This window comes from Nicotiana sylvestris, chromosome 11, assembly GCF_000393655.2.
Source record: "Nicotiana sylvestris chromosome 11, ASM39365v2, whole genome shotgun sequence".
Classification (NCBI taxonomy): domain Eukaryota; kingdom Viridiplantae; phylum Streptophyta; class Magnoliopsida; order Solanales; family Solanaceae; genus Nicotiana; species Nicotiana sylvestris.
This window is the reverse complement of record NC_091067.1, coordinates 5,755,675-5,767,524: the sequence shown is the minus strand read 5'-3', so window position 1 is coordinate 5,767,524 and position 11,850 is coordinate 5,755,675. Positions and strand designations below refer to the sequence as shown.

The 11,850-nt window shown below is 43.0% G+C and overlaps 1 protein-coding gene across 1 annotated transcript; it reads left to right on the top strand.

Annotated features, from left to right (window-relative positions):
• Nucleotides 1-1,258: 1,258 nt before the first annotated feature.
• Nucleotides 1,259-2,628, top strand: LOC138880689 (uncharacterized). Its single transcript, XM_070160865.1, has 2 exons — nt 1,259-1,561; nt 1,840-2,628. The coding sequence occupies exons 1-2, from the start codon at nt 1,259-1,261 to the stop codon at nt 2,626-2,628; spliced, it is 1,092 nt and encodes a 363-aa protein (XP_070016966.1).
• Nucleotides 2,629-11,850: the final 9,222 nt, after the last annotated feature.

Sequence of the window (11,850 nt, the reverse complement as noted above, 5' to 3'; positions counted from 1 at the left end):
CACTCTTGTATCTTACTGCTAGCAGACCTGGCATTGTTTTCAGTGTAGGGTTTTGTGCTCGCTTTTAGGCTAATCCTAAGGAGTCTCACTTGACTGTTGTCAAGAGGATACTAAAATATTTGAAAGGCACCACTGATATGTGTCTTTGGTATCCTAAAGGTAGTAATTTCAATCTAGTAGGATATGCTGTTGCTGATTATGCAGGTTTTCTTATGGATAGGAAAAACACCTCAGGTATGGCTCACTTTCTTGGTTCATGTCTTGTATCATGGGCCACTAAAAAGAAAAATTCAGTGGCCTTATCCACTGCTGCGGCTGAATATATTGCTGCTGCATCTTGTTGTGCTCAATTGCTATGGATCAAATAGCAGCTGGTAGATTTTGGAATTGAAGTTGGTTGCATTCCTATATTCTATGATAACACTAGTGCTATAAGTATGACAAAGAACCCTGTTCATCATAAGAGGACTAAGCACATAGATGTTAGACACCACTTCTTGAGAGATAACTATGAGAAAGGATTGATCTCCATAGAATTTTGTGCTACTGATAAACAAATTGCTGACATCTTCACTAAAATGCTGAGTAGAGAAAACTTTGAGAGGAATAGGTTGGAATTAGGGATGATTAAGATCACCTAATAGGTCCAGCTCAGAAGGCACAATGAAAAAAAAATAATTTTGGCTAGGAATTCTAAACATGTGTAAATATCTAGATTAATTCTTACTCAGCTCCATACTTTAATTAGTATACTCCTATGACATGTATTTATATGACTCACTGATCTCTTACAAAATTTTCTCTATTATGGCATTTGAGACATGTTCAAGAGAGTTCTAATGAAGAACCTGGTTCATCAGTATGGGTTCATATGAAAGCTCAGGTATGTTTTCTATACTCTGCAAAATTAGAAAGATTAATAATTCAATCATTAGCAGAAGTCCTATACTTGTCAAATTCCTAGAAAATTCTATCTGTTAGCATTGAACCAGTTCTGTCCATCTAGAATTCTAAATCGAAATTTTTGCCTAATATCTAGGGAAGCCAAATAGATCATTCAAAATCTGAAATTTTAGGTTGATTAGACTCCTATTTGGCCACTGCAAAAGGCTGTCGTCACTCATTAAATATGTAATTCACTTTAAATACACATCAATTCTACAACCTTCATCATAGCTCCAAATCGTCAGAAATTCGTCTTCACTATCACCTGCCCTCTTCTCCAAAATTCCCAAACTCTTTCAAGAAATCGATAATCATGTCTAACCCACAAGAAAATCCTGGAACTCCTCCACCACTATCTCCCTCAAATTCATCCTCATCTACTCCCCCCAGTGTATCTCCAAAACCTAGACTACAAAGGCAGAAAATGCTTGCTCGAACTATAGTGTCTGGGGCTTTGAGAAAGGCTTTAAATGAAAGATTGAAAGCAAGCCAAATGAAAGAAAGCCAAGCCCCAAATTACGACTCTAGCTCTGAGTCTGAATCCTATCAATCAGCGACTGAGGGGGAAGGACATGGGTCTTCTGACTCTGAGAAGACTCAAGAATCTCCTACTGAGGTAAGTTCATTTGTGATTGAAACTTAGAAACTAGGTTTGTTCTGGTTGGACCAATTAGGGATGTTGAATTGCCTGAGAAACGTAGGAGTGGAGGTAAATAAAATTATGAAAAAGAAAAAGAGAGATAGGGTGCATGTGGTGAAGAGAGGGGAATTGGGAATAGTGTAGTACTTGCTATTTGTGGGGTTGAACATAAAAGGGTTGAAGCGAGTGGCCTGAAGTCAGGGGGAAGTTGTTCTGGGGAAGCTGTTGAGGGGTTGGTTCATCTGAGCAAATAGAGAGATGAACCTATTTCATCTAATGAAGAGACCTTGGCTGATCTACTGAAAAAGGTTGGGGCAAGCTATGACTCAAAGAAATACAGAACTCCCACAACAAAAGCCCCAAATGTTCCCAAGCCTTCCAAGAAAAGAAAAGCTTCATCCCCAACTCTTACTGCCTCTTCAGTACCTAGAGGTAGAGCCACAAGAAGCAGGGTAAAACAGAGTGAAACTGATCTACAAAAAGCCTTAGAAGAAAGTAAGAAAAAGAAAATGGATAAAGGAAATTTAAAGAGTGCAGAATCCTTAGAGGTTGTTGAGGAAAAGGAGATGGAACTGGTCCATCAAGAAAGGGGTACAACAGTGGAGGTTCCTATACCCAAACCTAAAAAGCCCAAGACTTCCTTCAAGAAGTCTTCCTCTGTGTTTGTGGCTGCTGAACCCACACTAGCCAAGAGGATAAAATCTACAGTGAAAACTAAACAAACAAAAGTTTCTGATGATGATGACTGGAGTGGAGAAGAAGAAGAAAATGATTCTGAGAAGGAACAGTATAAGCTTGCCACTTTTGGCAGAAGAAAGATTTTAAAAGGTAGATTGTTGAAGGACCTGGTAGAACCAGGGATGATGAGATTCGTGGATGCTTTAGCTGCTCAGGGATGGAAGGACATGGTCCTTCAGATGGATGGTAGGCTAGCCAGAAATGAGTTGATTGAATTTATGGCCAATGCTGCTGTTAAGGATAGAGTTGTTAGCAGCCTGGTGAAAGGAGTCCAAGTGCAGTTTGATGCAGAGAAACTGGGATAGATCCTGGACATACCCTTTGAAGGGTTTGATGACTATACAAGGCAAAATTGGCCATGCCTGGACTCCCTCCCTACTGCCCTTGAAATCACCAAGAGGTTTTGAGATTCAGATGAGGTGAATGAAGCCAGGGCTGTGCAGAAAAATAAGATGAGGCCTGAGCACAAGGTTGTGTTTGAATTTATCAACAAGTGCTTATTGCCCAGACAAGAGAGAAGGCACACGACTAACTAGATGGATCTGGTTTTTATGGAGTTCCTGGAGAGAGGAAAGCAAATCAACTGGCCTGCCTTCATTATCAAACTGCTAGACATGGTCATAAATGGATCCAAGGCTCATGCTACTACATATGGCTTAACCACAGTTCTGGACAGGCTAAATGTGCCTCTGAAGAAATGGGAAATGGCCTCAAGCAAAGAATATTTTGGCATCAAAACTCTTCTTGCTTGTGACTATCCAGTCAATGCCATCCCAGTTGAACCTGGTTCATCTCTGAAGACACCCATCAACAGCAAAGTTAGGACTCTGGTTCAGGAATATGCAGCTAAAGATGTTGAAATTGCTAGGCTCAAGGCTCGTGTGTTTGAAGTGGAAACTGAGAGGGATGGTCTCAGAATTGAGCTTGCCAAAGAAAAGGAGAAAAATGATGGAATTCTTTAGAACATACTGAATCTTCTCCAAACTCAACCCTCCAGTTCCTCCAATCCTTAGGACTCATAGATTCTGTCTCCTGAACTTGTTCTAGTACACCCAGTGACCCAGATTAGGGATTTTTCTATTTTTTGCTCATGGTTTGAATGTTTTTAATTCTTTTTATGGATTGTTGGTGGCAACATATCTCTATCAATGACAACTGCTATTTTCTCTTATTCAATGATTATTCTGACCTTGATAGTTTAAATATGTTTGTTTGATTACTGATGATTGCACCATAATTGCACTTGCAATTACCCCAGTGGCCATGAGTACTTATTAAAATCTGGGTTTTACATTGTGTATGCAACTTTTTGATGATGCCAAAAGGGGGATGAGATATTGTGCTTTACACTATTATGAAATAAGTGATATTTATATCCTAATTAACCTGATCATTGATGATAAGTGAATTTTCTAAGTTTAGTGTTGATGGTTAAGCTGAGTTCTTACAGGTTCCAAATCAGTAAAAAGCACAGAGTTTGTCATCATCAAAAAGGGGGAATTTGTTGGTCCAAGAACAAATGAAGTTTTGAAGAATGACAAATGAGCTTAGTCATGGACCAGGTCCATCTTGTGAAGCACAGTCATGATCAACCTATACATGTGAGGTGCACGTGAAGGAGATAAGTCATACTGATCAAGCAACAACATCTCTTGATCTGGTCGAAAAGGTTGCATATTGGATAAGGGGAGAAAGTCTCCTTATATGAAGAGAACACAATCCCGGATAAAGATAGTGTTGGAGTTTGAGATCTTCAAGGACTCAACTATGATAGAAGATCAACAGTTGAGTCCCAATCAAACTCTGATTACTAACCTGTTAAATGACAGTGATTGTTCTCTTTTACAGGTATTGCACAAACGCAGAAGTTAAACTAAATTGAGAGCAAAAGAGAAAGGCGATTTTGCAAGCAATTTATGTGAGATTTGAGTGTGCACTCCTGAAGCTACTTGAACGAGATAGAAGAACCAGTTCCATTGTGTTTTTCTTTTATTCTAGTTCAATTGTAGTAGGTGGTTTAAAGTTGTACCTTTCAGCTTTCATAGAAGCAATTGTATTAGGTACTTAGAGTGTTCAAGTTATAAGCTAACTTGAAGTTGTCACAACAGTTGAGGCTGTGTGCCACAACGGGATTAGAGTTAATCCTTAGGTTTACAAAGAGGTTTTGTAAATACTGTTTTGACTTAGTGATTTTAGTGGAAGTTTGAAAATCCTACTGAGTAGTAGGTCGTGATTTTTTTCACCTTTTGAGCCAGGTGTTTTCCACGTAAAAATCCCTGTGTTCTTTATTTTATGTACTTATTATTCCACAAACAGTAGTAGTTAGAACACCTAGAAGAACCAGGTTCTTCTAGAGCAAAAATTGGGTACGACATAAATCACCCCCCTCTTGTGTGGTATTGACGATTAGAACATGAAGATTCCAGCGAGAAGCATGTTTTACAATTATATTTTCTTCTTTTCATTTTACTTTGTTTTCTTCTATATTTTTTTCTTTCCTCTCTTCTTTCTTTTTCCTGTTTCTTTTCTTTACGATGTTTCTCACCGGATAAAATGATGATTCCGGCTACATCATCTTTCTGCCAAGTTATCTCCGCCGTTTATTGTATGTTCCCCATAAATTTAGAAAATTATTTTTACGTTATTCAAATGGTCTCACAAATTGTATCATATCTATTATCTCCGGCGACCTTTTGATTTAAGATAAAATTTTTCCAATGGGTAAACTAAAACGGAAGGAGTATACGCCATTTGCAAAAGTCACAAAATGATGTAATTGTGACGACCCGGCCAGTCGTCTCATGAGTTACCGCTCCATTTCCCCCATTTCAGCTTCTTTATGCTTCGGTATCCGTGTTTTATATGATCGAGTTTATTAGTTCGAGTTCGGAGAGGATTTGGTAAGAAATGAGACACTTAGTCTCTTTTAAGAAGGCTTAAGTTGGAAAAGTCAACCGGATGTTGACTTATGTGTTAGAAGGCTCGGAAGTGAGTTCCGATGGTTTTGTTAGCTTCAAGAGGTGATTTGTGACTTAGGAGCGCGATCGGAATGGGTTTTGGAGTTGTAGAGAAGATTTAGGCTTGAATTGGTGAAATTGATATTTTGGCAAATTCCGGTTGATAGGCGAGATTTTGCAATAGGGGTCGGAATGGAATTCCGAGAGTTTCAGTAGCTTCATTGTGTCATTTGGAATGTGTGTGCAAAATTTCAGGTCATTCGGACGAGATTTGATAGACCTTTTGATCGAAAGCATAATTTAAGAGCTTTTGGAGTTCTTAGGCCTGAATCCTATGTTAAATTGGTGATTTGAAGTTGTTGTGAGCATTCCGAAGTTTTGAGCAAGTTTGAACGATGTCATGAGATGTGTTGGTACAATTGGTTTGAAGTTCCGGGTAGGTTCCGGGATGTTTTAGTGCAAAAATCATAGCTATAGCAGGTCTACAGGGGTTGCAGACCCTGGAACTCACTCACGCGGTCCGCACAAAAATGAGTGCACCCGCGTTGAGTGCTGTGCGGACCACACAAAAGCAGGCGTGGCTGCGGTAGGTGTCGCGCAGACCGCACAAAATTGGGCGCGGCTGCGGTGAAGAACCCTCCCGCTGGTCCTACTTCGGAAGCTCATATCTTTTGATCTACAATGCATTTTGAGGTAATTCCAAAAACTAAAGTTGTAGCCCTTTGTGTCTAGTTTCCAGAAAGGTAAAGATATCGCCATTTGGACATCTGTAGAAAACGTTATGGCCAAAATGCTAAAGCCTATCACTGCAGAGGGAGGCCTGTGCGGCCGCGGTTGCCTTTGCGCGGACCGCATTGGCTTGCGCGGACCGCGGTCGTTTTGGTGCGGCCCGCGGTATCTGATACCTGAGGGGTACCTATAAATACGAGATTTTGGGTTTTATTTAATATTTTGACCTAGAGAGCTCGGATTTTGGCGATTGTTCGAAAGTTTTTCAAGAAATTCATCGGGGTAAGTGATTTTAACTCAGATTTGGCTAGAATACATGAATCTGTCACTGAATTCATCATTTAATTTGTGATTTGAGATGGAATTTGGGAAGAAAATTGTGAAACCTTTCAAAAATGTAAAATAATGATTTGAAGGACCAAATGGTATCAGAATTGGATAATTTTGGTATGGTTAGACTCGTGAGGGTATGAGGATTCTGAAAATTTAAATTTTACCCGATTCCAAGACGTGGGACCGGGGCTCGGGTTATACTAATTTCGGGATTTTTGATATTTTTTCGAATGTTTTCGCTTGGGCTTTGTTCCCTTAACATATTGTGACGTATTCGTTCTGATTTTGGATAGATTCGACGCGCGTGGAGGCCAATTCGAGGGGCAAAGGGCGTCGCGAGCTAGAGAATTAGCCAGTTCGAGGTGAGTAATGGTTGTAAATGATTTCCTGAGGGTTTGAAACCCCGGATTGCACATCGTAGTGCTATATTGAGGCAAGATACGTGCTGGATGATGAGCGTGGGGTCTTTACTACTGGGGATTGTGACTTGGTCCATCCCGATTGATGACTTTACTAAATATTTGACTGAAATTCATTTGTTATCATCATGATTTGGGCTAATTGCCTTATTTGGCTTTCGTGCCAACTATTTGAACCCTTCGGGGATTTTTATCACTGTTTCCTTACTGATTGACTTATTATTTGAACTCAGTCCTGTTGATATCTACTGTTTTACAAACTCAGCCACTTTTACTCAGATTTGAAACTTAAATGATATTTCTACATCATGTTGTGGACTGAGAACTACTGTTTTACTAATGCCCAAGTGGCTTATAATGATTTCTAGACTGAGTGAGGTCGAGGGCCATATGTGAGGATATACTGAGTGATATGAGGCCGAGGGCCTGAGATACTATTTATACCATGCGGTGGCTTGAGTGATGTGAGGATATGCTGAGTGATGATGCCACGAGGTGGCTTGATATAGCGCTTGGGCCGTAAGGGGCCCCTCCGGAGTCTGCACACCCATAGTGAGCGCGGGTACCCATGTGATTTGAAACAGTGGTAACAATGACACTGAATGATACAATTTGGTCAGGTAACAATGGCTGACCATTATGCTGAGTGATTGTGAGGTAGCCCGAGGGGCTGATATTGTACTAAGAGTGAGCCCGAGGGGCTGATACTATGCTGAGCTATTAATACTGTGCCCGAGGGGTGGATTTCTACTTGTTAATTACCTGTTAAATTACCGATTTTACTTGTTTTAAAAATGAATATCATTTGATTTCTTTACTGATTTACTGCTTTAAGTGATTTTACTGCTTGATATGGAATTGCTTTGTGCCTTTACGTGTTTTCATACTTTCAGCCATTATTTATAATTATTACTCACTGAGCCGGAGTACTCATATTACTCCCTGCACCATGTGTGCAGATTCAGGTATAGCAGAGTCCGCACCTGAGCGCTGATTCCTTCCTGGCTAGGCAGTGATTTGGAGATACGAGGTAGCTGTTGACGTCCGCAGCCCCTTGTCTCTCTTATCCTCTACCATTTATGTTTTCTTCAGATTGTTGTATCGGATTCCGTACTTTGTAGACCTATAGCAGATTCTGTAGTAGCTCATGACTTGTGACACCCCGGTTTGGGTTGTGTCGGGATGGTTCCTGCTGTTATTATCGTTAAATTCTGCAATTTATGAATATTATATTATATGTTACTATTGTTTATAATGATTAACTATTTAAAAAGGTGTTCCGTTTTGGTCTGGCTGGCCTTGTCTCCGCGAGAGGCGCCATCACGACCGGGTTTGGGGATTGGGTCGTGACAAGTTGGTATCACAGCCTAGGTTACTTAGGTCTCACGAGTCATGAGCAGGTTTAGTAGAGTCTCGCGGATTGGTACAGAGACGTCTGTATTTATCCTCGAGAGGCTGCAGAACCTTTAGGAAAATTTTCATGTTCTTGAAACTCTTGTCATGCGAACTTGTTGGTCCGAGTACTAAACTTCTGATATTCCATTCTCTCACAGATGGTGAGGACGTGAGCTACCGGACGAGGTGGACGACTACCAGTGCCACCCACTGAGGCCACCAGAGGCCGTGGACGCGGTCGTGGACGTGGCAGAGGTAGAGCAGCGAGGGCAGCACCTGTTGATGTACTGGCTGCCCCAGCTCCGGATCAGGCTTCTGCTATGGATGCTCTAGCAGCACTAGTTCAAGCACCAATTGTGCCTATCGTGGTTCCGGGTCTTCAGGAGGCCTTGGCACAGATCTTATCAGTTTGCACTGGCCTGGCTCAGGCAGTTTCAGCCACTACAGCAGCAGCTACTTCACAGGCCGGGGGAGGCAATCAGACCCCCGCTGCTCGCACACCTGAGCAAGTAGTGCAGGGACTACAGACACCGGGGGCACCTCCAGCTCAGCCGGTTGCACCAGCTCAGGAGTTTATTGTGCCAGTTATGCCGGATGATTAGCAGCGTTGTCTTGAGAGGTTTAGTAGACTCCAGCCTCCGTCATTCAGTGGTACCGAGGGCGAGGATGCCCAGGGTTTTCTTGATAAGTGTCAGCGGATGCTCCGTACAGCAGGGATTCTTGAGACTAGTGGTGTGGCATTTACCACCTTTCAGTTTACTGGGGCTGCCTTCACATGGTTGGAGACGTATGAGAGGCGTAGGCCGGTTGGAGCAACGCCCCTTATTTGGCAGCAGTTCTCCACTCTCTTCTTGGAGAAGTATGTGCCGCAGTCCCGCAGAGAGGAGCTACGTAGACAGTTTAAGTGGTTGCGACAGGGGGATATGACTGTGTCACAGTATGAGTCGAGGTTTTCTAAGTTGGCTCGTCATGCCATTTGGATGGTTCCGACAGATCGTGAGAGGATCAGGAGATTTGTTGATGGCCTTAACTATCACCTCCGTATTCTTATGACTCGAGAGAGGGTGTTGGGTGCTACATTCGAGGAGGTGGTCGATATCGCTCGTGAGATTGAGACGGTTCGCCGTCAGGATCGAGAGGAGAGGGAGGCCAAGAAGCCTCGAGGATCTGGCAGTTATAGTGGTGCTTCTTCGAGGGGCCAGTTTCAGTATGGTAGATGCCGTTCTTTCAGGCATGCTCAGTCAGCCCGCCCAGAGTATCGCGGGGCATCTTCGGGTCATAGTCATCATAGATCTCAGCGGGGCCAGTCATCACTCAGTGCCCTTCCAGCCCAGAGTTCATCTCGTGCCCCGTCAACTCAGGGTTCTTCTATGCCGAGTGCATCAGCTGGTCACTCCGGTGTGAGGGGTTCCCTTCAGTCCCCTTTTCCAGCATCTGGGAGTTGTTATGTGTGTGGAGAGTTTGGACATATGTGGAGGCAGTGTCCTCGTCATATGGCTAGTTCATCTCAGCAGAGGGGTCAGCCCTCGACTACTACTCCAGTTACCTCACCACCCACCCAGCCAGATAGGGGTCGCCCCAGAGGGGGAGGTCGATCAGGGGGCAGTCAGGCCCGTTTCTATGCACTTCCTGGCAGGCCAGATGGTATTACTTCAGATGCTGTCATTACAGGTATTATTTCAGTCTGCCACAGAGATGCCTCTGTATTATTTGATCTCGGTTCCACCTTTTCTTATGTGTCATCATACTTAGCTCGTTATTTGGGTACGCCCCGTGAGTTTCTTGCTTTACCTGTTCATGTATCTACCCCAGTGGGCGATACTGTTGTTGTAGACCATGTGTACCGGTCATGTGTGGTGACTATTGGGGATTTGGAGACCCGAGTGGATCTATTGCTATTGAGCATGGTGAATTTTGATGTCATTTTGGGCATGGATTGGCTATCTCCGTGTCGTGCTATTCTAGACTGTCATGCTAAGACAGTCACTTTGACTATGCCGGGTGTACCGCAGATCAAGTGGCGTGGTGTGACTGATTATATCCCTAGTAGAGTGATCTCTTTCTTAAAGGCCCAGCATATAGTTGGGAAGGGTTGCCTTTCATATCTAACATTTGTGAGGGATGTTGAAGCTGAGACTCCTAGTATTGATTCTGTCCCAGTTGTAAGGGATTTTCCCGATATTTTTCTTGCAGACCTACCGGGCATGCCACCGGACAGAGATATTGATTTTGGTATTGACCTGGTGCCGGGCACTCAACCCATTTCTATTCCGCCATATCGTATGGAACCAGCAGAGTTGAAGGAATTGAAAGAACAGCTTCAGGAACTCCTAGATAAGGGGTTCATTCGGCCTAGTATGTCCCCTTGGGGTGCACCGGTTTTGTTTGTGAAGAAGAAGGATGGCACGATGAGAATGTGCATTGATTATAGGCAATTGAACAAAGTAACAATCAAGAACAAGTATCCTTTGCCTCGCATTGATGATTTATTTGATCAGCTTCAGGGAGCGAGGGTGTTCTCCAAGATTGATCTCCGTTCAGGTTATCACCAGTTGAAGATCAGGGATTCAGATATTCTTAAGACTGCTTTCAGGACCAGATATGGTCATTATGAGTTTCTTGTTATGTCCTTCAGGCTAACCAATGGCCCAGCAGCATTCATGCATTTGATGAACAGTGTATTTCGGCCTTATCTGGATTCGTTCGTTATTGTATTCATTGATGATATTCTGGTGTACTCGCGTAGTCAGGAGGAGCACGCGGAGCATTTGAGAGTTGTGTTGCAGAGACTGAGGGAGGAGAAGCTTTATGCAAAATTCTCCAAGTGTGAGTTTTGGCTCAGTTCAGTGGCTTTCTTGGGGTACGTGGTGTCCAACGAGGGTATACAGGTTGATCCGAAGAAGATAGAGGCGGTTCAGAGTTGGCCCAGACCGTCCTCAGCTACAGAGATTCGTAGCTTTCTTGGGTTAGCAGGCTATTATCGCCGGTTTGTTCAGGGATTTTCATCCATTGCATCGCCCTTGACCAAATTGACTCAGAAGGGTGCTCCATTCGTATGATCAGACGAGTGTGAGGAGAGCTTTTAGAGGCTCAAGACAGCCTTGACCACAACTCTATTGTTGGTTTTTCCATCAGCTTCAGGTTCATATACTGTGTATTGTAATGCTTCAAGAGTTGGGATTGGTTGTATGTTGATGCATGAGGGTAGAGTTATTGCTTATGCTTCTCGGCAGTTGAAGCCTCATGAGAAGAACTACCCCGTTCATGATTTGGAGTTGGCTTCTATAGTTCACGCATTGAAGATTTGGAGGCATTACTTGTATGGCGTATCTTGTGAGATGTTCACTGATCATCGCAGTCTTCAGCATTTGTTCAAGCAAAAGGATCTTAATTTGAGACAGCGGAGATGGTTGGAGTTGCTTAAGGATTATGATATCACTATATTGTACCATCGGGGAAAGGCCAATGTGATAGCCGATGCTTTGAGCCGAAAGGCAGTGAGTATGGGGAGTTTGGCATATATTCCAGTTGGGGAGAGACCTCTTGCGGTTGATGTTCAGGACTTGGCCAATCGGTTCGTGAGGTTGGATATTTTGAAGCCCAGTCGGGTGTTGGTTTGTATGGTTTATCGGTCTTCTTTATATGATCGCATCAGAGAGCACCAGTATGATGATCCGCATTTGCTTGTCCTTAG

What these genes read in the sequence shown, in the direction of transcription:
- LOC138880689 (XM_070160865.1), top strand. Translation starts at nt 1,259, where the DNA reads ATGTCTAACCCACAAGAAAATCCTGGAACTCCTCCACCACTATCTCCC. An exon ending in CTCAAGAATCTCCTACTGAG is followed by an intron (nt 1,562 to 1,839) that starts GTAAGTTCATTT and finishes CTGAGCAAATAG; the next exon opens with AGAGATGAACCTATTTCATC.